General features: G+C 37.2%; 2 protein-coding genes across 3 annotated transcripts; one reads left to right on the top strand and one right to left on the bottom strand.

The window, feature by feature from the left end:
* Positions 1-1,627: 1,627 nt before the first annotated feature.
* Positions 1,628-10,484, bottom strand: mybl1 (v-myb avian myeloblastosis viral oncogene homolog-like 1; the record flags this gene model as incomplete). The annotated part of the gene is made up of 16 exons (XM_079259372.1): positions 10,390-10,484; positions 7,905-8,004; positions 7,607-7,678; positions 7,325-7,417; positions 6,374-6,594; positions 6,094-6,292; positions 5,932-6,006; positions 5,552-5,662; positions 4,639-4,884; positions 4,184-4,570; positions 3,917-4,056; positions 3,709-3,823; positions 3,506-3,622; positions 3,256-3,360; positions 1,966-2,160; positions 1,628-1,753 (listed from the first exon to the last, which is right to left on the bottom strand). Exons 1-16 carry the CDS (start codon positions 10,410-10,412, stop codon positions 1,628-1,630), a joined length of 2,325 nt encoding a protein of 774 aa, XP_079115498.1. The 5' UTR covers positions 10,413-10,484.
* A 2,529-nt stretch (positions 10,485-13,013) lies between these two features.
* sgk3 (serum/glucocorticoid regulated kinase family member 3) lies at positions 13,014-24,933 on the top strand. Of its 2 annotated transcripts, none has more exons than XM_079259356.1 (17): positions 13,014-13,216; positions 18,916-19,008; positions 19,177-19,260; positions 19,479-19,551; positions 19,667-19,742; positions 19,857-19,932; positions 20,209-20,258; positions 20,343-20,400; positions 20,761-20,844; positions 20,939-21,070; positions 21,518-21,630; positions 21,850-21,886; positions 22,506-22,592; positions 22,881-22,976; positions 23,098-23,253; positions 23,440-23,529; positions 24,119-24,933. In XM_079259356.1, the coding sequence occupies exons 2-17, from the start codon at positions 18,931-18,933 to the stop codon at positions 24,287-24,289; spliced, it is 1,461 nt and encodes a 486-aa protein (XP_079115482.1). In that variant the 5' UTR covers positions 13,014-13,216; positions 18,916-18,930; the 3' UTR covers positions 24,290-24,933. The 2 variants fall into 2 exon arrangements, with proteins under 2 accessions (XP_079115482.1, XP_079115481.1); XM_079259355.1 differs by having other exon boundaries at positions 13,014-13,221; positions 18,831-19,008.
* The last annotated feature ends 502 nt before the right edge of the window (positions 24,934-25,435 follow it).

The following is a 25,435-nucleotide window of genomic DNA, read 5'->3' as shown; positions in this document are numbered from 1 at the left end:
TGGTCAAAGTTCTGATCTGATCAGCCAGACCTCTACAATACGATGCAGCTCTATTTCATTTTTATTGCCTCTGGTGGAGAGTGTAATGTTTTTTAAAAGGTCCAATTCATTTGAGAAGTGCAGCGTGAACACAGTCTCGGTCCAAAATAATACCCCCCATAAAACAAGTCCCCAATGGAAGCAAGTCTAACGGACTATCCTGATGTGAATGCACCCTAAAGCCAAAGTGGACTTCGTGAGAGACAACCAACGGGAACGTCATTGTTGACAGTAAATCGTAAAAAAGCCGGACTGGACTTTCCCACAATGCGTTTTAGCACAGCTTCTGGGAGAATGTCTTTTGGACAGATCAGACTTAACTGGAGCTTTTTGGCAAAGCACATCATACACAAAACTGAAGCACACCAAGAAAAGAAGACCGTCCCTACTGAGACAGGTGGGGGAGGCTTGATTATGTTCTAGGGCTGCTTAATGGCAGCAGGATGTCTTGAATCCGTACTGGGTACATAGAAATCTCAAGACTATCAAAGCATTGTGGTGCAAAATGAGCTGCCAAGTGTCAGAAAGCTTGGTTGCCGTTGCACGTCATGGGTCTACCAGCAAGACAATGACCCAAAACTCTCAGCTGAAAACACCCAAAAATGGTTAAGAGTTTTCTATTAGCCCTGCTCGAAATCCAGTTGAGCATCTGTGAAAGGAGGTGGCACGTGCCATTTGGAGAAGGATCCATTCAAACCTGAGACAACGGGAGGAGTTTGCTAACGAGGAGTGGGCCAGAATACCTGTTGATAAGTGCAGAAGTCCCACTGACAGTTACAGAAATAGTTTGATTGCATTTATTCAAATGTTTTTGCAAGAAAATATGCCATTATTTTCAAACAGGCATGTTTCATCATTTCTTTTTGAACTGTTTAAAAGTAGTGTCTGATTTTAACTGGTTTATTTGGTAAACTTGGTAAATATTTCGAGTTATTTCAGTGACCGTTGTGAGTTGTTCTTTCAGTAACACAGGGTTGCCATTTTATGTCCATGCCGGCATAACAACTGTCATAAAAACCACAAAGCTGCATTTTGATCTATGATTTATAATAATAATGGCTAACATTCGATTATTTACTGGATGTGTTTAGTTAGAAAAAAACCATAGTGTGATTTTAAAAAACACGTGTTGTTAAAAATGCTACAAATGCAGCAAGTGTGATTTTTATCTGACAACAGCGATGGGACAGTTTAGTAAAACAAGCTGGAGGAGATACAAAACTAGTAGCATCTTTCAGGTCATTAAAACAATATATTAACAATATAACACTGCAGAAGTACCCCCTGCAAGTGCTACACACTCTATATGTACAGCTGCTGTGTGGGCAGACTGATTGTAGTGACTGGTCAAAAAAATCTGCTAATGTAGCTGTATTGTGTGGTCAAAATAAATCAAAGGCTAAACTGACTCTTCTGAGCAAGCAACCTAGAAATGTGTTGAAACCAAAACCAGCAGCCATGCTCTGTGTGGACGTCCTTGGCAGTGTGTCTCTGCTTTAAAAGGTTCACTAGATTGTCTCTGACAGAACTCAGTGGAAGTATGGTGTTGGACAGATGTAGTGCTGCTTACATAGCAGAGGGGACGGCTTTAAAGCACAAGGGCCCTTGAGGTAGAGCCAGATGACGAGTAGGGGTTCAGGTACTGACGAGCCTGTTCTGTCATGATCAGCTGGTCCTCAGTCTTCCCATAAACCACTGCTTCCCACTCACTCACCTGCAGAGAAGGTGGTCAGCACATGCTCAAGCAGCCCATTCTTGGACAAAACCAGACTCCATTTATCCACTGTTTTATTTAAATGCTTAAATTCACATTTAATCTTGAACTTGATAGCCTATTTTTTTTTTTACCTCTTTTCTGATCTTTTTCATGTTATAAACGACTCAAAACAAGAGGAAACAAAGCAGGTTTAGTTTGGTTTAACCTACCTGTGACGTAGCAGGCTTTGCTACTTTGTGGGAAGAATGACTCTTCTTCATTTGGGGGCTCGTAAAGCGCTGAGCATGAATGTGGACTCCTAATGAGGACTCCTCTTTCTCAGAAATCAGAGGGTGGCTACCTTCATCTTGGCCAGGGACTGGAGTCACCAGTGAAGAGCTTGTCAGTAAACTCTCTTCTGACACCTGCAAATGATATTAAAAGAAAAATGTAGCTTTCTATAAATTGTTGTGTTCATTTGAATTATTATTGAGAAGCTGTAGAAGTGTCATGGTAGATGCAAACCTGTTTCACAACATTAAAACTGATAAGTGATTGTTTTGTTTGTAATTTTTTTTTCCTATTATTTGTTGTGGATGGATGGATGGATGGATGGATGGATGGATGGATGGATGGATGGACGTTTCAAAATGTTGGGAGGAGGCATTTTCACAACTGTGTTGCATCAACTCTTCTGTTAACAAAACAAATGCTGAGATGCTCTCCTTTGTAAATATAATTTCACCTGCTTAACTATTTTTTGTTTGGCATATTTTTATTTTAAAATGTAACTATTTTATCAGTAGCTGACATGTTTGGACTGCCTGACCCGCCATTAAACATCCAGATTCCTTCACAATAAAATCATGAGGTTTTATCATGTCATTAACCTGATTAAATGATTGCAAAAGTAATATTTAGGGTTTTATAGAGAGTGATACACAGTTGGTCAGTTAAGAGAGTACAGTTAGACAGATATCACAGTTTGGTCAGAATATGATTTGGATAATTATGTGTGATAAAGCCAATTCTATGTAAAACATGATTTGGCTTTGTCTTGATAAAATAGGCAATATATCTGAATATTTTAAAGATATTATTTATTGAGATGATGAAATCCATGAAACATAACTAATTTTAGTTTTGATAATTGCTTTAATGGTTTATATATGCTTAAACTATCTGTCCATACAGTTAGTTTCACTTCTAAAGATTTCTGACCTGCGGACAACTAACCAAATCAGTAGATTTAAAAAAAAAAATCTTTTATTACTTTGTATCCATTATAACTAAAAAAAAAAAAAAAGTTTATATATTTAAAAGAATATATGTCTGAATGTATTAAGTATCTTTTTATCTACTACCTTCAGTTATATATGGCGAAAAAGAACATTCATGAACGAGCAACAACAGGTATTAGCAAATCCCAGTACTGTTTTTCATTATGAAGTTTTTTGAGACGTTATTTTGTGGTCCAAGTTGCAGAAAGTGAAGTTGTGAGTTCAGGCATTGTGATTTACCTGTGCATTGTTTAGCTGCTCATGGAAGATTTGGACATCAGTGTTGTCTTTACCCCAAAGGTCTAACACGAGAGATTTGCGCACTTTTCTAGCTGGGCCATCCATCTAAAATAAAAAATGGCAAAGCATAGTTGTTCACGTTAGATCAGCACAATTCTGTGTCCTTTACAAAAATTTGAAATATTTGCCAAAAATGATAAGTTCCTGCAGACAGAATGACAGAGCTATGTTGGTTTGTGGTCATACACACATTATGTTTCCATGCTCTGTGCTCTGGATGAAAATCTGTTTTGTTGAAGATGTCAGTTCCAGTCTCCTGCTTCAGAACCTCTCGAATGTCCTCTTCTAAAAATGCCAAGGGCTGTGGCTGCAGCACAGCAAGAGAAGTATAAATATAAACACAAACAGATGTGAAGATGTGGAAAAAAACAAAAAACAAAAACAGAAGACTACCTCCATCTTCAGGGGACCATGCATTTTCTCCTGAGCAGCCAAAGCATTTTTGAAGGGAGTGGGTGTTCTTGGGGTTGGAATGGCAACATTTTTATGGAATTTAGGGGTCCTGGAACTGGACAGTCAATAATATCATTGAACTACTTTTCGATGAACAGTGAAATTTTCTAGCAAACTTTTTATTGAATCTTTTTGTTCATGTATTTACCCATCATTCTCTTTCTGGTGCTTAGGTGTGGTTTCTTTCTGGAGGGGCGTGTTGAGGAGGCACCTTTGACCACACACAGGAGTTGAGGTGAGGGTAGGATCATCTAGACTCAGATGCTCTGCCCCAGATATGTTGCAGAACTGGGAAGACAGACATTTTATATTAGCCATATAGCCAATGCAACATTAGCACACCAGTTGCAACATGACACAGTAACCCCAGGTACAGATTACAGTGTGTTGAAAAATAAAAACAGGGTTCATTTACTCGGGATGGGGTGAATGGCTGTGACTTTTTGGGCGTTTTCTTGGGCGAGTTTGAGATATTCTCCAAGAAGGAAGAGCAGGTCCTATCAGACAAAGGTTCCCCCCGCTCTTTTCTTCTCCTCCTCCCTGTGGATACTTGAGTAGGTTTGGATGAACTGATGGGTGTCAGGGTGGTGACACCTCCAATATCATATGGATCACAGTTCCTGTCATTGGCTGAAATGGCAATGGGAGTGCTGACTGCGTAGCTCATTGCGTTGTAAAGTGCACTTTCTTGAAGGACAGGAGTGTAGCCTTCCTGGTTATCCCTCGGAGAAGTTGCTGTCTCTGTCATATCAAAACTGGTCACGTCGCTCCATGCAACAGGATCCTGCAGAGCAAAAGTCATCTACAGTAGATCTTTAATAAATTCCGATGTGCTTGATAAATTCCTACTGATGTGCATCCATTACTTACAGAGTCAATGAGCTCCATGGTCTCTGCAAACTCTGGGATGGTCTGCAGGTTGGAGAGCACAGTGCTGGCCTCTACAGCCATGAATTTGCTTGGAGAGACAGGAAGCTGATCTGGGGCTCCTCCAGGAATCTCAGAACCCCTCCAGGCTCCTCTCTCCGCTTGCTCCTCCAGGCTGTTGTTACTTGTAGTTAATGTGTCATCTGACACACTGACACTGTCTGACCAGGATGGATATGGCTTCATACTCTGAAAAAATAAAAAGAGCATACTCATGTTAAAGGTGTCTGAATGTGGTCGATAATTTGCATAATCTTTATTGTGTGTATCTAATTTGTAAATGGTCCTATGGGAAGTCAATTATTAAAATAAACTAATGCAATGAATGAAGAGTGAAAAAATTATCAGCAGGGATAGAAAGATGACAGAGACAGAATGCGGGGTCAAAACCACTAAATGTGAGGGTATGTGGGGATGAAGATGGGGGAGAATGAGGCAGCAGCTTCACATTTGAAACCACATTATCTATAGGTGGTGGGATGACTACTAAGCACACAGTTTCAGGCCAGACTGAGTAAGTAGCGAGATGAGAAAAGTAGTTACTATAGCAACATTGCAGCAAATCAGGCTACAGGTACGCAACCATGTGCAGCATTCATGTTTTTATGTACATACACTGCAAAAAGTCCATTATGGAAACTTATATTTTCCATCTTTTCACCCAGGTAACTGGTTTTGTTTTTTTTATTTTCAAACCAGATAAAGAAACTGATAACAAAAGTAACACATTTCTCACTTTGATTTGATTTTAACCAATGTTAAATTAAAATGAGCTTTTTCACAGTGTATGTAAGCTGCAACTCACACAGGCTATGCTGGCTAATTACACTAACACACATTCGGAGTGTGTTCTTACACATGAACCTCTGTACTGCGCTTGTCGTTGGACTTCATTCTCTGCTGACATAAGCAGCAGTTCAAGCTCCTTAATTCTTTGCTCTCTGTCAGGATCATCCAGGCAGGATGGCTGGAATCAACAAACGTCAGGGAGGAGAAATCGGGAGGAAAAAAAGGAAAGGAAAGAGTTTGGAGAATTAAGAAAATCAGCAAAAGGGGACAAAACCACAACAAATTTACACACATTTATTACTTAATGTTAGGCGAAAATAACAAGACAGTCAAGAACTTGATTTGCTTGATTTGTTACACACATATAAATGCAGAAAGTTCAGGAAAAAGAGAATGTGAAAGGTTTTCTGAAGTAGCATGCATAGAAATACAATGACAAAGACTCACTGATATGAAGCTTGAATTTTCAGGAAGACTCTCCATCATATGTACACTGTTCGGCTCATATGGAAAAGCAGCCATCTACAAGGCAGAGCATCACAATGGTAAAAAAGAGAGATGCACACTTTGGACTGACAATATAGAGTGAAGCAACGACTGAAAATGGACCTGGTTTGGTCCTGTTACAGGCAGAGGACTCCGATCGCGGTGCTGAGGCTTTGTTGGAGTAGGAGGGCACGTTTTGTTGTGACGTCTCTTAACACCAGTGGAGGAAGTAAAAGACTTGCAGCCGTCTTGCAGGTAACCCTCATGCTCCACCTTTCTTCTCATGGTGGAATTCCAGTGATTCTTGATCGAGTTGTCTGTTCTGTTGGGAAGAAATGGACTCTTCGGATATAGTGCTGGTATCATCTCTCAAACAGCAGAAATATACGTGACATGACACTACCGTCCAGGAAGAAGCTTAGAGATCTCTGCCCAGCGGTTGCCCAGGCGTTTGTGCGCTTCATAGATGATTCGATCTTCCTCTTGAGTCCATGAAGATTTCTTCACTTCTGGGTTCAGGTGGTTGTGCCAACGTTCACGACACTGCTTTCCAATTCTTCCCTGGAGGTGTTTTGCAATCACTGACCAACGTTTGGGGCCATATTTGTGTACCAGGTCAATCACCTGCACAAACATAAATATAAGGGTATCTAAAGTTTTTTATTTTTAAAAAATCATTTAAATTATTACAAGATACTCATGCACTGCTATAAGAATATTATAGATTCACTGAAACTACATGCATGAGAATTCATTAACTCATAAGGAGCAACACTTTTCAGAAAACCTTGAGTGTGGCAACAGCAGAGCTTTTTTGGCTATTTCTGTGAAGCCGGAAAAATGCTATGACATCATTGCTGACAGACCAAGCTACTATTGATAACTTTCTGAAATAATGCCAAAATACTAGTAGAAAAGAGATATTATTCTAGACATTCTTCAGCAACAGGGATCCATTTAAGGAATACAACACTTATCTTAGAGCTAAAAAAAAAAAACCTTATAGTGCCACCCTGACTGAAACAGGGCTGGACACAAAAATGCTGGCTTGGAAAGTCTGTGTTTTATAAGGACTGATGTAGTGGAGCATTTAGTTCAAAGACACCAAAATAGCTGGAAAACAAAAAGCGAAGGAAATAAAAACCTCTTGGCGGGAAGAAAGATTACACTTGTGCCCAGCTATGTTATTATAAAAGGTGCAATACTGTGGCATTTGTGTTTGTAATGAGTTTTTTTCCACACAGAATTTGCTACTTTCTACACTCCCAACAGCTTCCCATTTCCCCCCCCCAATCATTTTGCTCTTTAGTTACCGCTCTTTCTGTCCAGAACTGAAACTCCCAGATCCTCTTACCTTCTGATCCTCCTCTTTTGTCCAGGGTCCTTTCACAAGCTCTGGATTGAGCACCTTCTGCCAGCGGTGCTGACACTGACCATCTGTCCTCCCCTGTGGCAGAGACACCCAAAGTGCAACACCTCATTACACTACACCACCAACTGCATTGACTCCTGACAGCTTTGAGTAAGTAACCTTCCAGTTGTAGCACCCATGACTGGACAGAGATCTTCCAATGAAACATGAGTGAGATTAGATTCTTTATTGGAAAAAAAAAAATATTTTAAAAAAAATTCTTACTGGGAAAAAGTTGGCAATTAATTTCCATGATTCAGTTCCATGCTGTTCAACAAGCTTCTTCAGCTTTTCATCCTTAAGAAAATGAGGTGTCATGGGAAAAGAAGAAATAGGAGAAAATAAAAGTGTTACAATTATATAAATGAAAAAATAAGCTTGGATTATTAATATTCCTCTAAGTTATGTGAATCACAAGCATTTAAACAGCATACAGCTAACGCGCAGCCCAATTGCTCAGTTTCAATCTCCCAATTAGATTACAACTTCAACTACACCTGATATTCATCCCCAAAATACCAACCTCGTCTCGTGACCATTTTACTTTGCACAGTGTCTTTTTATCTTTGCCCTTCTCTTTACTCTCTGGATCTGTGGAGTGCAGCTCTTCATCCTCGTCAGTGCTAAAAGAACAGAGAAAATAATGCAAAAAGTTTGTAGGAAAAGCAAATGTTCACAGTATCACTACTGATACCTTAATTTTTCGTTTTCTTCAATACAAAAAAGTGTACCTTACCGTATATCTATGATGTATTAATTTAGAAAAAAACATATTAATATACAAATTTCTGTGCTTTGATACAATTACTGACTTTAGTGGCCATAAGCTTATTTCCAGCTGTTACTTCAGCTGAAAAAAGTACAATCCCTGCTAACTGCATTAGCTACTAGTAAACACATCTCACTTGCTTGTAAATGGGATGAAAGACTTAAGTAAATATCACAAATATGGCATGCATCAAGTCAATTTATTGAATACTTGAATACTGTTAACTGTTAATCTGCTGGTATTACTTAAAAACAAGCAAGACTAGACAATAAAGAAATTATACAAACAGCAATAACAAGATGCTGTCACTTGTTCAAGTTAAGACTTGGACTTAAAGAAGTGATTTAGAGATTATGGTTATGGTAAATTGTGACCTACAAATATAATGCAGCACCCACTCTCTACACCACATTATTACACTGAGACTTCAGAAGGTATTTTGCATGAAATGCACAGCAAGCAAGAATAAATGGGTAAAACATGAGTTGCCTGTATCAACACAAGTAAAAAATTACAATAAGTGAAGTTATACTGGCAAGTTTGAAAAATGTATTTAATGCAGAGGCCAAGACAATGTCAAATAAAATCACTGATTTAACAAAAAAGTTGGCAGGATTTGCTGTATTCTTTTTTAGTATAAAAATATGCTGCATTGCAACATTGTCTTTGGATAGTAGTGGCACAAATATTAATACAGAGAAGGTCAATTGAATTCCTAAGCTGTTCTGAAAAAACTTTTATAAACCATAGACCTCATGTAAAGTGTGGTTTGATTAACTCACTTAGAGCAAAGAGAAATGCGACTGAGCGGAGACCTATGGCTCAGCAGGATGGAGGGGTGGTAAGATATCTGAAGGAGAGGGGTGATCCTACATCAACAGAGTCTTTCATTTGGAGAGGTGTATGACTGTGAGAATGTGCTCATGTGTGGGTGTGTTTTTAAGGTGCAGGAGGTGGACTGGGGTGTGGTCAAGAGGATGGCAAAGTCCTAACGGTCCGGTTTAAAAATTAAGGGAAAAAAACCTTACATAACATCTTGCTATTTAGTTCAGCCTGTAAACTTGAGTATACTTAGGAAATATACTCAAAATCTTATATATATTATTTCAATCTCAATAAAAGAAACAAATATAAGCAGTTCACAGTGAGTGGAAATGCAATCCAAAGACATCTACAGTCATAAGAAGTTAATATGACATTAAAAGGTATACTTTTCTTAGGTCAAAACCCTATCTTCTTCTCATGCCAAAAAAACCCCAATCAGCCCTCAAAAATAAGAATATGTTTTGGGGATTAGATAAAGTACTGTTTTCAAATAAAGTATTGTTTTAAACTGAAAACCGCCCCCCCCCCCCAAAAAAAAAAACACAAAATGTCACATGTTAATTGGAGCTTAAACTGACAGCAATAACAGGTTTAGTTATCTGTTAGAACTAAATTCAGTTTTCCATTTCTGTCTCTGTCTCTCTCTCTCTCTCTCTCTCTCTCTCTCTCTCTATCTATCTATCTAGCTATCTATCCACACACATATAAAACAAAAAGATAATGTTGGCATAAAGTTAATGACTTGGTAACGATAATATTTTTCTTAATTAATTTGTATATATCAGAATCATTATTAGTCATAATTTACACACACACACACACACACACACACACACATATATATATATATATATATATACATATATATATATATATATATATACATACATACATACATACATACATATATTGTCTTTATTACATACATATTTTGGCTTTTAAAATGCTTGGAAACTTATTGGTATTTTTCATTTTCCCGATAGCAACACAAGATCAGATAGACGTGCAGATGATGCAATAAAAACAAAATACCTCATAACAACCAAGTAACCAAATAAACAGCAACCTAAGTTTTAAATAGCCACTGTTATCTGCAAGATATACATATTAACCTGAAGTGTCACATTATTTGTGTTCATTTTCATATTACTCAGCATTTATAGATGTTTATCTTATTATTGAGTTATTCTCTGTCATTTCCACGTATACGTCAGTATAACAGTATAACTTTGCAGGTGCACACGTACTCTATGAAAACTTTCAAGTTAACACCCTTCCTGTAAACAGGATTTTACAGCAGAACTAATTTCTGGCCATTGTTTTCTAGATGCACAGAAGCACGTATAAAGTAACAGGTGGCAAGCATATCAGATGTAGACACAGGACTCAATTGTTGTCATTACAAGGCTCCTACCTGCGTGATTTCACGTTGTCCATGTCAGCCAGTGGGATGACTGCACGCTGTCAAAGACGAACCTGTTTGTCAGCTGTCTAAAATTGCACATTAACAGATGCTTATCCATAGAAATCGTTTCTTGACATTGCCGGTTTCTTCTGAGAGGCTGTAGCATCCAGCTGGTAGTGTTCGGCTAGCCAGCAAGCTAAATTAGCGCATACTCCTAACATAACAGTCTCCGAGTAAAAGTGGTAATAATTACCAGTAACATTTTTAAAGAAGAATGAGTTTGTCCTTTTCAAACAATTGTCTCTTATAACGGGGCGCTGCAATGCTAAAAAGTCAACTTTAGGTAGTACTAAGACACTACTTTAGCTATTTGGCTGCAGACTGTTTCTAACATAACCTATCCTCTCTGTACAACTGTATGGCGTTATGATTTTTGTCCATCCCGCCGATTCTCGCGCCCAGCCCTCTGCTCAGGCGGCCTCACTTCTGATTGGTTAAAAAGGGGGCCGTGTGAAAAAGGAATCAATACTCGAAACTGATAGGTGGCCGTTGAAGAGAAGCTGGTAGCTGATTGGTATAATTACATACAAGCTTTTCTATCATTGGTTGATAACGGGAGGAGGCGGGTGTTAAATTAGACGACTATACTGTCCCCCCCGCTACAGCAGAATGGTTCCTTTCATTAGGACTGTGGTGTGTCAAAGTGGGTCGATCAAATTGCCCAAAAGGGGAGATTTTGTAGTTTCTAACTAATCTCAATGACAGTATAAGAGTTAATATGAGGGTGTCATGTCCAATTTTGTCCGTGAAACATACAAATTTATACACGCACGTCCACTTTTGCCATTGAAACATACCCATGGATAGACATTATTCTAGTATTGCTAAATATTTCACACCCCAAACAAAGTAAAGCACATCAATACTATTGGAGTGCTGTGATGTTTAACTTCATAGGGTTGGTGTATTTGCATTGATAATGTGACACAAACTATTCTGTTTCGAAGTAAAACAGAAAAAAAATGAAATCCTCAAAACTGCATATTTGTTATATATTTAATTTATTAAATAAAAATTACATTTATAAATAATTAAACTAAGCAGTTAATACAACAATAACTGGAGAATTTCTTTAGCTTTGATTGACTTGCAGCTCCTTATTCTATGTTTTGCTGCCATCTTGTGGACAATATTCAAGCACAATTGCTGTTGATATAAAGCATAGACTGTATCTATGACATAAAGCCATATATTGTATGAGCACATGCATCATGTATCCCTTTACATAGACTGCATAAACACGTCTATTGATTGTCGCTTGTGTAACTATTGGCAGCTCTTAATCTATATGGGGTTATAACGCAATGAATTTGTTTAGATTTTGATATAACTTTGTTTGAGAAAGAGTTTTTTACGATAATACTGTAATAATGTAAAATCATTTCACAGTTATTCATTTATTTACTGAAGTCAGAATGACAATCTAGATTTTTTATACGATATTTCAAATAATGAATTGTTCATATTAACTTGATTCAACTTTTAGGGTCGAAAAAATGCGATCAGACACTTCTTTCTTTTCTTCTGTCTTTTTCCCCCCAGCTTTCTCTGAAAATACAGATATTAGATATTAGACATGTCCTAGCAACAGTCTATGGTCCTAACTTTCTACCTGTAGGTGACAGTGTTTTACCTTTGGAGTTCTCAATGTTGTCATTCCAAAGTGTGGAAATGTCAAGTACAACATACAAGACCGGAAACAAACTAACATTCCAACTAAATCAAAAGCCCGGGGTCTAGTAATTTTTCAAGTACTTTTTCTAATCGGAAAAACAGACAATATAGTCAACTGAAATCTATTTTAAACTTTTTTAATTTTGTTTTCTTAAAATAAGCTTTTATCTTCAAACAATACTAGGCAACATAGTGTTATTTGCCAAGGCAACATTTAAGATTCAACATTTAAGATTTAGATTATAATAACACCCAAATATATTTCAAACCTAAATGTTTAAAATACATATTTCATTTTTAAAAATATATTTAGATTTAAGATATAATATTTAGATTCAGATTAGATATTTAGCTTTAACATATAGCATTTATATTGCCATTTAGATATTTAAGGTTTCGGTTACATGATATATTTAACATATATAAGTGTGTATGTGAAAATGCGTATATATTAAAAAAATATAGGGGGAAAAATGTGATAAATATGAGGAAAACATAGATAAATGATAAAAATGTTTCAGCAACAACTGGTTTTTTTTTTTTGTTTTTTTTTTTTTTTTTTTTACGCTTGGCACCTGATACCTAGTGCCATTTAATAAGAATGGAGTTCACTGGGGCACTCTCTACCTACTTATGTACAAAACTACCAGTCTGACTTTAACTATTATTAAACTTTTCTTAACCAGTGTTTTACTTTAACCATTTTAACACAGTGTTCTAATCATTGTAGGAGCACCTCAATTATTCCCAATGCGGTATAAATATTGTATTTTTATGCTCATATTTTTTAAAAATAAAATCCATAGCGGAAGTACTGGGGTGCATTTGTGTTACTTGGCACCAGTTGAAGCTTTGCAGCCCCGTGACAAATTTCATTGGAACTTTCTGCGGCCAGGAAAGACCGATGTTTCCTGCTTCTCTAATGTGTCCGACGTTCATGAGGAACGAGAAAATCTTCTTTCATGTTTGAAGATATTTTTGTCCGAGTTTTTTCCCCTCAAGGGTTACGTGGATATGTTGGCCGTGTTGACAGTTTAAATGTCATAGAGCTAAAAATCCCCATTGGCACATCGAAGATAGATGAACGCAGCGTCAGAATACTGTAAGGTACGTGATGTTCACGTTCAACATTTACCTTGTTCTGGTTTAACAAACGTACCGCTGGCTGGCTGTACCGAGGTAACAGGTTGTAGTGTAACGCTGACTTACTCGGTGTTATCTTTTAGTTACATTAGAGCGGTCGGTTCAAGCAATAGAAAGCAATAACTTTTACCATGCGAAGGTAACGTTATGAGTATTTTATTCGACATAAAACGGCACAAAAGCCACTGAGTTAGCTTGTTTTGTTTGTTGCTTCACAATCGTAGTGAAACATTCGCAATTTAGAGTATCTACTGTATTATTTACTATTTGTGGTACGCATAGGGGGTGCTAGTTAGAGCATGTCAAACCTCTCATTTTGTGCTCGTGTTGTGTGTGTGTGTGTGTGTGTGTGTGTGTGTGTGTGTGTGTGTGTGTGTGGTTAGCGCCTCCCTCCTCTGGCTAATTTTTTCCTCTCCTGTCCTCAGCTGGAGAAGCTTGAAGTTCTCCTGTAATGCACGTGATACTTGTTTAGATTTAAAAGTTGTAGCTTCAAGCAAAAAAAAAAAAAAAAAAAAAAAAAAAAACCATTCAGCAATCCTTTAGTTTACTTTTTTTAAACTATGATGTAGAAATCTTTCCTTAAACTTACAATAAAAAAAGGTAAGTAAAGGCTTCTTCCTTAATATCAACTGGTGTCACTATAAAAGGAGATAAGCTGTAACAGAGATTTCAAAGATGTCAAGATATCTTCAATAGCTTTACTGTTTAAATCTGTGTATTACTGATAACTGTAATCCTGCAGTTTTGTTTTTTTAAAGCTCTGTTTCCCTTAATTAAGCCTAGTTTTTAAAAGAAAAGCCATTATTTTACAACACCTGTCTTAAATGCATCTTAGTATTAGGCCAGTACTTACTCCATTACTGAAAAGTCAAAGAAGACATGTGTGATCATTCTGAGATGTAGTTTCTTTATCTGTTTGAGGAGGTTAGATTAAGATTTGATATACAACACTCAAAGTAAAACATCTGTTTCTAGAATGCAGCCTCTCTAGTGAATGTTTTGCCATGATTGGAGTTTGTTTCCACAGTTTATACAGCCATAGCTGTTACAGATGATTACAGAGGAAAAGGCGTTAAAATCTTACACATCTTGTACAGAGTGGATGCAGAGGGTTCCACCACTTGGGCATTTTGCATTCATTGCACTCATATTTAAGAGCTGATCTTATCAGTGTCAGTAAATGAACTAAATCAGACTTGTTTCTAAAAGGATGTTAGTGTGCAGCCCCCCCTTCGTGTCTGTGTTGTCTGGACGGTATTTGGTTGGAGTAAGGATTTGGTCTTAGGTCGACTGCATGCATCAGGGTTGACCGAGTTCATGCTTGTCAAGCTTCTCCAGCTGCACTTCCTCAACTACAGATCTGCCTGTTGCATTTTAATTAGATGCTACCTTATGAGAATAGCATTAATAGTCATTCAGCTGTAACCCAAATGTTTAAACTATTTAGTTACAAGCTGGTAGTTAAGCTAAAAATACAGATGAATTCCTGAAACTATATCAAACCTTTCTTATGTTGAAAAAGAACTGGTTGATTTAAAGGTTGTGATTTATTTTGTTTGTCAGAAATAAGTTATATTATTCATGCACTGGGTAAGTTTACAGATGGGTTATTACCTCAAACCTTCATAGCTTCTGTGCTCAGTATTTAGTTTTCGACATTCATGAAGCCGTGCATGACTGAGCTTTCAAGTCAGTTTTCCATCCTTCTGCCACTTCTGCTTTGTTTTCTCACATGAATTTCTTGACATGTGTGATGCAGAGCAGCACACAAAAATAAATAGAAAAAAAAGTCAACATCCCCAAAGGATAACCACTGGCAACGATGTGTGTTTGAGCTAAGCAGGAAGAAAGTTATTTTTGATCCTGTGTCATAGCCCAGCCCATTTCTGCCTGTCAGTACACGTTAGCTCATGTTGTGGTGTGAACACAGAGCATGCTGGGCTTAAACTGTACCTGGGGAATATGGTTAACACTATCTGGTTCCTTTTCATACTCGTTCTCTATTTCAATTCGTCATTACAAATGTGACAATGCGTGTTTGTGGGTGTGGCAAGCTGTAGCATTCCACGGCAGCCAGAGTTGCAGTGTCAGCTCAAACTTTTAAGTTACACAAGGCGGCAATAGGTTATCTCCCCCTTCGACACAACTATTTCTGGAATGTTAAAAAGCGGGTCCTACCCAGTCATGTTCAGATCCATTTAACCATGAAAACAGGAGCAGATGTTAGACTGCTCAGGGAAGTGCCCAGCCATTTTGTGTATGTGTATGTGCCAGCCTCTGTTGCATAAAGATTTTTTTTTTTTTTAAAAAACAATAAAATAGGCCTCCAGTGTGGCTGGTGAGGTTGCTTTAAAACTAAGTTGTCTGATTTTAGGCTTTAAGACTTGATTAATTTTGTGGAATGAAAGTTTCTCTGTCATAAGCTTAGTGTTTTGTTTTTTCAAAGAATGCTGGGCTGTAGTGGCTTTGATGTGGCAGTAGTTTGACAGAAAGGGGGGTCAGAGAGAGCGGGGATCGACATGCACGAAGGGCACCAGACCAGGACTTGAACCTGGTGTTAAATTATAAGTGGACGAGGTGTTTCTGAAGCGACATCTCAATTCTGTTTTGTTTCTTTGTGGTTTGTGTTAGTGAATGTGGTTAAAAGTGAAACAAAAATAAAGTTTAATGTAGTAACAAATATGAAAGAAGGGCTGTGGATAAGGAGGGCATGAATGTCTTTGATTGCTGACTGTACACATGCAATTTAAAGAGCCCCCCCATTTGTGATCAGAATGGCATATCCTTTCAATGTGTAGACAGAGAAAGTAGACACAAAGCAGTTTTACTGTGTTTGGAGCAAACAGGAGTAAGATTGTTCAGATAAAACTACTAAACAAACTCCGGCTGACCTCACAACCATCAAACAATGGACGAGTCAGAGCAGCAGACAAAGACCTTTGTTGTAAAACAGACTTTATATAACTCATAGTCAATGATATGCTTTTGTGTAAGAGATTTAGAGGTACTAGGGTGCATTATAATATCTCAAAATTGTGTACCCAGTTGATCACAAATATATCTAAAAGAATTTTTTGCAATTAACTTGAACCTTGTTCCCTCTTCTCAATGTCACTGAACTTAACCTTAAGTTAATACAGTTGTAAGAGTTTATCACACCTCAGCAGTCAGTCTTATTTATGGTTAATGTTTAGTGAAACTCCAGCTTTAAAAACACCCTGGCAGGTTGTTTAGAAATACCTTTCACTGTACCAAGTGAGGATGTCACAGACTATGCATGTAGGAGAGCCAGTGTGTGACTGACTGAGGGCATGTAAGTAGTTGTATTTCAAATAAGATGTGTGGGAGATAAATACATATAAAGGAGGCTGCATTGTAGAGATTTGTACCTCTCACATGAGTTATATCAGAGCATCATGAACAGCAAAAGAAAAAGTTGATAACAGAGAGTGACTCATTCTTGCTTTTGTATTAGGATGTGATATCTGCGCTCAGAGGAAGGAGTGAGTTAAATGGTTATCCAGTAGGAGGGAGCCTGCCTGCTGTTATGTTGTAGCTCACTGACCCATCTGTTGCCGCCAACGTGTTCGCTCACAACAGGATTTTATCCATAAGTGCTCTTAAATGCTATAACACTTGAACTTTTAACAGAGGGTTGTTATCTTTTCAAAGTGCCTGTATTTGTTTTTTTTTTACTCTCCTTTTGAATCTCAGAACAAACGGAAGAGACAGCAAAACACATAAAACATATATAGAAATGAATGAATAAACAATGCAATAATTTGTAATTCTAATTAAGCCAGTTTTTTTAGATAAAAGAACATATAAAACAGATCAAATGTGGAAAGCAAGACATTATTTCAATGAAAAATATAGTTTATAAAATAAGAGCAATGCTGAGAGCAGCTGGCACCCAAAAGAAACAGCATGGATGGAAATATGGATAAATAGATCCATCCATCCATGAGTCTACAATATATAACATTATGAGAATCTGGAAATATCTCTGTATGCATGGGACATGGATGACAATCAGTTTCAGAGACCTTTGATCTGAAGTCCTCAGGTAGCACAGTTCCCTGCACCATCCTCAAATGTAGGCTACAGCTATGTCTTGCAAAGATAAACAGTCATAAACGTGACCAAAACCTTCTAGAACAAAGCTGAATATGGAGAACTCCTTTGTGGTCAGACAAATCAAGAAGTAAAAGATTTTTTGGAAATCATGGCTTTGTTGATTTGTTGTCAGCACTCAGTGCCAATGGACATGCAAAGTCAGCGCTACAAAGTATACTTGTATTAGAGCAGCATATCATTCTGTCCAGATAACAGCTTCTTTGTGAAGGCCTTGCAAATTTCAGCAAGACAATGTAGAAACCACACACATCATCCATGACAACATTCAGCCTTCATTGCAGAGGATTCCTAGCCTAGACCGGGTAGTCCTGGTTCTGGGCTCTTTCCAGTTGAAAACATTTGGTGCCTCGTGAAAGGCAAAGCACAAAGGAAGATCCAGCATGGGCGAGCAGCGAGAATCCAGGATCCGCCTAGAGATGGGAACACATTCCTCGCCCAAAAGAACTGGTTGTCTTATGAAATAGTAAAATGTCTCATATTTAAAATTTGTTTTGTTTTCAGTGTTTTATAGTGAATAAAATATTGATGCATGAGATTTGCAAATTAAAACATCCTGTTTTTAGTTACATTTCACACAGCACCACAGCTCTTTTGGAATTTGGGTTGCAAATGAGGCTGGAACCGTTTCAGCTGAACTTCTATTATTTATCTGAAAAGTTAACACCTTGCAGCCAAGTAACGACGTATAATCCTGACAAAAACAGGTTGAAAAGCTGAGCCCCTTCAATGCTGTATAACAGTTATTGGAAAAGGTATATTATTTAATTGAATAATACTTTATTAATCTCTGAAGGGAAATTGTCAATGAGATACTAAAATACTGATCAAATCTGATTCATTCATACAAAGATGCTTATACACTGTTTATAGCATGAAAAGTGACCTTAGGGGAACAATAAATACAGCAAAAACAATACCTTTTTATTTCAAACATAGCAAAGCTGGATATCATCAGTTGTACTTTTTATCAGCTATTAACATGAATTGCTCAAACACATCAAAGTATACAACAAGCTACAAGTGCATGCATGCAAGTAGTCACTGTTGATGTCTTTTTTGTTTTTTATCTGAACATGCACATGAAACCTGCACTAGGTTGTGCAAGTTTTGTAAAAGCAAATAAATGATGAGATGATTCCACCTGATGATAGTAACAGGTCTCCCTGTACAGAAAACTGGAGATATTTGGTTTTACTCATATAGAAAATGAGCTGTATGAATCTTTCATTGGCACTGTCACTAGGAGCTACAGAAATAGCCCAGCCTGGTTGCAGGGAAATGTTCTTGAGGCATTTGAATGACAAAATGGTACATGCTTGACTCAGATTGGGTAGAAATATGAAGTACAATAGGGTGAAATGTGATTATATCTGAAGAGCATCAGTTTCACTTCCTGAATAACCAAGAGGCTTTTTCTCTCTTCTCTTATGCTGCAGTGACCTAGCATGGCGATTGGCCAGCTGTATACTTGAAGCCTTATCCTGGAAGTGTCGTTATTTTCTGACCTTGCATCTTTGAAAGTCGACAGCCCCTAATATGGAGGAGCAACCCAGTTTACCGAACGTCAGCATACCATGCCACAATGAGCAGAGGGACAAGAAGAAGCGTTACACGGTGAGTAAACTAATCCATTAATGTTTTCTTTGCTGTAAAGTCAGTTGTGTAAATGTAAAACTTTGCTGTTGGATCTATAAATGTTGCAGCTTTTAAATGAGCATGATACCAGATTTTTGATTTGATATCCTTCTGTGTTTAATTAAATCTTTGCTACATTTTCTTCAGGTTTACAAAGTGATGGTCTCTGTTAGACAACAGGAATGGTTTGTCTTCAGACGATATGCAGAGTTTGACAAGCTCTACACCACGGTGAGGGGCAGGATAACTGTATTTTGGTTTGATATTAAACGGGATATCTAACACATTATCACATCACACACGACAGTCTGTGTATGATTCACTTGCATTAGTCTCACATATACTGCATTGTGTTCTACTTTTCTGGATGGCTTTTAGCATAAACATGAGAACACAAACTTCTCCCGCCTCTTATGTTATTTTCTTCTATTTATTTTCCCACATCCCAGTTAAGAAAACAGTTTCCAGCTATGAACTTGAAAATTCCGGCAAAGAGGATATTTGGAGACAATTTTGACCCAGGTAAGTGTTTGCGCTTATCTGACACACATTTCTATCAAAATGGAAGCCCTGATATCAATAATGTTGACTCATGCTGGTTGCTTAGTGTTCGCTCAGATATGTATCTATCCCTTAGAGTTCATCAAGCAAAGGAGAGCAGGGTTGCATGAGTTCATTAAGCGGATCGTCTCACATCCTCAGCTTTGCAACCAGTAAGATTTCCCATTCGTGATCTTTTCTTTTTTTTTCAGAAACTTTCCAAATAAAATAAAAAATAAGTTCAATTTTGCTTTCCTGATATGCTTGTTTCCCCTTAAACTCTTCAGTCCAGATGTAAGGACCTTTCTGTTGATGGACAAAATGCAACACTTTTCAGACGCATCTGAAGATGAAGATGACAAAGTAAGTAGCCAGAAAACATTCTCTGACTAATTGCTTATTTTTCTGGAGATAACCTTTTGTTAACTCTAATAGATTTGTTAAACAGTTAATTATTTATTTATTATTTTTTAAATCAAGTCAGACTGAAAGAATAGTTATACATCTTTAAATGTATTTATCTGAATTTTACAGATAATTAATTTATTTCATTTTGCTAATGTAACAAAAGTTCGAGGTTAAGCCAATAGTTGTGTCTTGGTGGCTTATTTTGGAAAGTGTTTCTGTGTTTTTTAACAGAACAGTTCTACCTCCAGCAATATTAACCTGGGACCCTCTGGAAATCCTCAGTATGTTCAGTGCTTTTTTGTATGTTTTATTGAAAATTTTAAAATTATCACACTGGTGTAATTAAATTTTCACTTTTGTTTTAGAGCCAAACCTACGGACTTTGACTTCCTAAAAGTTATAGGAAAAGGGAGTTTTGGGAAGGTACGTAAACATTGCAACACTGGAAATTACACTTACTTTCTCTCTGTTCGAATGACATGATAAAACAGATTGAAACCAAGTTTGTACATTTATCCAAGCATAGTCTTTACTAGAATAATTACAGTACATTCAAGTTATTTTGAAAATGAAAAAGATTTTCAAAGCGTTTGTTTTCTTACAATTTACATGAATGAGTTAAGTTTAGAAACATTTTCAGCTGAGCCTGCTGTTGGGGAAGCAGCGAGTTTTAGTTCTGCATGCGTTGGCCTTTCCATGTAGGAAGTGAGAATCAGATTGGGAATTACCATGGCAACAGTGTTGATGCAATGTTTCACATGTCTCGTTTTCCTTGTGATACAGGTTTTCCTTGCGAAACGAAAACACGATAGCAAGTACTATGCGGTCAAGGTCTTGCAGAAAAAGGTCATTCTCAACAGAAAAGAGGTTACTGGGCAATGACACATGACTTAAACCAGAATATATATTTTCTATGCCAATATGTCTGATTATTTTCCCTCTAATTCATTCTTCCAATCAGCAAAAACACATCATGGCAGAGCGCAATGTGCTCCTTAAAAATGTGAAACACCCCTTTCTGGTTGGACTTCATTATTCCTTCCAGACCACAGACAAGTTATATTTTGTCTTGGATTTCATCAATGGAGGAGAAGTGAGTACTATCAGTTTTGTCAAACATATAAGTACACAGATAAATTTCACATGACTCGGCTAAGCAATGAAATACCACAAGATAAAAATACTAAACAATTTAAATAAATTAACACAGCAGCTTGAGAGAAAATTTCATTAGAGATTACAGCATTATTCAGAGTGAAAGATGGCTACTGAGTGTAACTTCCTCTGTGGATCTCTGTCAGTCTTTTTGAAGCTGCCATGTGTGACTATGTGCGAATGACTAACTACGATCTGTCCCAGCAAATCTGTCTTCGCTTGTTGAACAAAATGACTGCAGAGATAAAAATGAAATCAGATCACTGTTTGCAGTTTCTAGTCAATTTTTTCCAGAACTCTTAATCTTAGAAAAGACATAAATGAAACATAATCAAAGCAGCTGTAGATTACTTAAAAGAAATTAACTGAATCATTTTCATTTCAGCTTTTCTTTCATCTACAAAAAGAGCGGACCTTTCCAGAGCCCAGAGCAAAGTTCTACATCGCTGAAATGGCAAGCGCACTGGGACATCTGCATTCTCTCAATATTGTTTACAGGTATGCTGTGGGTTGATTCATGCATGTTAAGTGTTGGGCTATCCCATGTCTGATACACCTTTTATACTGAAATAAATATATGAAAAATAAAATCAATAGAATTGCACATTTACGCCATTTAATTGAAAAATTGACCTATAACATTGTATGTTGTATGTATGATGCATACAGCCTGCATTTTCCTGATTTATAACTGATTACCTTTTCATTTATTTACAGAGATTTGAAGCCAGAAAATATTCTTCTTGATCATGAGGTAAGTTTATATTAGTTTTTTCACAATTGAAGCAAAAATATTCTGGGATGGCTATGCACCTAGTTTTCTAATATTCATATTTATGTATTTGCATTAGAAAGTCTATTCTATTCTATTCTATTCTATTCTACAGTCATTTAGCAGACGCTTTTATCCAAAGCGACTATGTGATTAGACTGTGTGACTATATGATTGAAACTTGTCTGTTTTTAAGCAGCACAGGGCAGAGTTACATTTTGGAGTATCTTTATGTGTACAAGGTTGTTGTGAAACACTGCTAATCCTAGCAACCCTAAAGTCTAATTGTTGGCTAACAATTTATTTAATAACATTATGATACACAGCATCCTGCGCCGCTTATTTCATTGTTCTTCACTCATATTTGAGCCACCACTGTTATTTCCAGTTCCAGATGGACAGAATGTGTGTGATTGGATTAGGTCTTACTAATGACTGTCCTGCCTGCTCTTATTGACAAAGTGAGGCAACAATGAATTAAACTGACTGAGCTACGTTGCGACCAACATTCCTGGCAACAATGCAAGCTTCAGTGCCCGGGGAGAATGAGCTGCTTGTGTGGCACATGCTGTCTAAAATCATCTGTGTCCTCTCTTTAAAGGGACATATCGTCCTAACGGACTTTGGATTGTGCAAGGAGGGCATTTCCCTGACAGATACCACCTCTACCTTTTGTGGAACCCCTGAGGTACGAGTAGTTGTTTGTCAACTGGATGCTAATTTTGCCCTGGAGTGTCCTAACTGGTCGTGCACTTAGTGTTAGTGTACTTAGCTTTGCAGCAGTGGCAGTTTGAATTATTTTAGAAGTATGAATGAATTTTAGTTTGCTATGCTGCAGTGCTGAGTGTGAATATTCAGGGAAATGAAGGTTTATGAACTGGAACAGAAATTTCAAAATGCTTCACTGATTTATTTTTAACCTCAAAGTAAAATGTCAAAGTTGATGTCATTATTATGTTTATGTGCTTGTGGCCAGTATTTAGCTCCAGAGGTCCTGAAAAAGCAGCCATATGATAACACAGTGGACTGGTGGTGTCTGGGATCAGTGTTGTATGAGATGCTCTTTGGCTTGGTGAGTTTTACTTTCCAGTTCACTTTTGCCTAAATCATTCATGCTGGAATCATTAAATGCTGAATCGTCTCTATGCTGTCACATTCACTTGCATATTTCTATTATGGATTTGATTTCATAGCCACCATTCTACAGCAGAGACACACATGAGATGTATGACAACATTCTCCACAAACCGCTGACAATGCGCCCAGGTGCATCGGGCACAGCCTGGTCTATCCTCCAAGGCCTCCTGGAGAAAGATGGCACTCACAGACTAGGCTCCAGAGATGACTTCGTAAGGCCTTATTTAACTTTCCCTCTCCAACATGCTGCAGATTGTTTTTTAAAAATGTATTTACAGCTCCCTCTGGTGGCTAACCTGTATATACCATGTCATTTTTTTTCTAATATCCAAAATGAATGTATTTTATCAATTTGAGATATTTTGTTTTAGTAAGAAGGTGGTTTATTTTGCATGCAGAACGAGATCAGAGCACACAGCTTCTTCTCTTCCATCAACTGGGATGATCTTGTACAGAAGAAGATCCCTCCCCCATTCAAACCCACTGTGGTAAAGTGAAAATGTTACCTCTTATCTTGTCATTAGAACTTGCTTCTCTATTTTTCATGATTACCTCTAATTTTAAGACTTATTCCTCTGAATTTTCTCGGCTTACAAAGGAGGGCAATTAGGTGTATTAAATCATATTTGCACAACAACTGATCTATAACAACTACTCTCCAATTCATAAATTGAACCGATCAAGCGTGGAATTTTTGAACATCATCTCATTGCTTTACTAACCCAAGCAGACATATAAAAAAAATAAAATCATGGAAACTCTTTCCTCACAAACATACAGTATTGTGACTAGTTTCTAACCGTAGTAAACTAATAACCGTCAAAGTATAATTTAGTTTAAAAATGATAGGTGTCACAAAGGTGATATTGGTAGTGTTTCTTACTAGTTTGCATCCATTTCTGTTATCAACTAATAATGCCCTAGTTGTTTTATTCCTGGTAAAGCATACTATCCAGATAATGCAGTAGGATTATTTTTTTTTGTCATAATGGTAAATAATCTACACAATTTGTTTTCCTGTTCTATGGAGACTAATGTGACCCTGATGTTATTCCCTTTAATCCCATGTTTTTACAGAGCTCTTTCTGCGATATCTCAAACTTCGATCCAGAGTTCACAGAGGAGATGGTTCCCAACTCCATCCGTTGGTCTCAAGAACATTCCATCATCAACGCCAGTGTTATGGAGGCCGATGACGCCTTTGTGGGCTTTTCTTATGCCCCACCTTCTGATGACTCTTTCCTATGAAACATTCCTAATGAGGTCTCCAGTTGCCTTAACCAGAGTAACCTTTTGTTCTTGTTTTTTGAGTAAAGGGAAAAGTTTATAGGATGGATTAAGTTGTTATACAAAAGCCAAAGTAATCAGCGGAAAAGAAACTGCACTTAAAGCAAATTTAGATTGGAAGAAGTCTTTATATTTTACTTATTTGTATTTATATAAAAATATATAACAGATACTATTTTTAGGATTAAGGACAGCTGCTCTTAATTAATGTGACATCTGGGCCTTTCTAAAACGAGCCTTTATAAAGCCTTAAATTTAACCCTGAAACAAAATCAACAAACAGTTCACTGGACTTCAAAATTCTGCCATTTGACAAGTTAAATGGAGTTTTCTTTGTTCATAATTAACACATGTACTGTTCACTTTAATCAAGCTGGATGTAAGGATTATTCTAGAGCCCACTGAATAAAGTGTTTTGTTTCATAGGTCAAAAAAAAAAGACAGCCTTCTGCTTTTTCAGTTATGTTTAAGTTTGTCTTCATGAATGGTCTTTTTATTATTATTATTATTGTTATTATTATTATTATTATTTTCTTATTCCTGTTTATGTATAAAAAGAAATTTATCATTTGTCCTTGGCTGGTAAAAAAAAATAGGCTTCTATTCCTGCAAAAAAATAAAAATAAGAGGGGTAAAAATGCTTGAAATTGTGTATTTACTATTGTTCATATTCTCAGCTCTGCAAAGAGAACACTGCTAATATTAGAGGCCATTGCTTTTTATTCTTCCTACAAACATTTTCATTCCTACACAAGCACATCTCATTCTGTTCCACGAGGACAACAAAGCTACAGTCTGGCAAAAACAACTTTGAACTGAAAGGGATGGTTGCAAACTCATCACTTAAGAACCACAGGCTGCCTCTGACTGCCAAACATGGACGCAGGCAGGTGTGTCTTTGTGAAGGATGCATTAATAAAGCCACATTCAAATTTATCCGCGGAAAAACATTCATGCTATACATTAAGACTGTGCTCCCCAACTCAGATGATTACAGCAGGACAAAACATCATGCTCCACAGCCAGGAGACTCAAACTCAAGATGCAGGATCACCCCACTCTGTTACCGCCATAGACTGTATGGTTACCACGTCCCCGCGGTTGTCA

Source organism: Telmatherina bonti (assembly GCF_933228915.1).
Source record: "Telmatherina bonti genome assembly, chromosome: 20".
NCBI lineage: Eukaryota > Metazoa > Chordata > Actinopteri > Atheriniformes > Telmatherinidae > Telmatherina > Telmatherina bonti.
The sequence above is the reverse complement of the archived record's forward strand: the minus strand, read 5'-3'. Positions and strand labels throughout refer to the sequence as shown.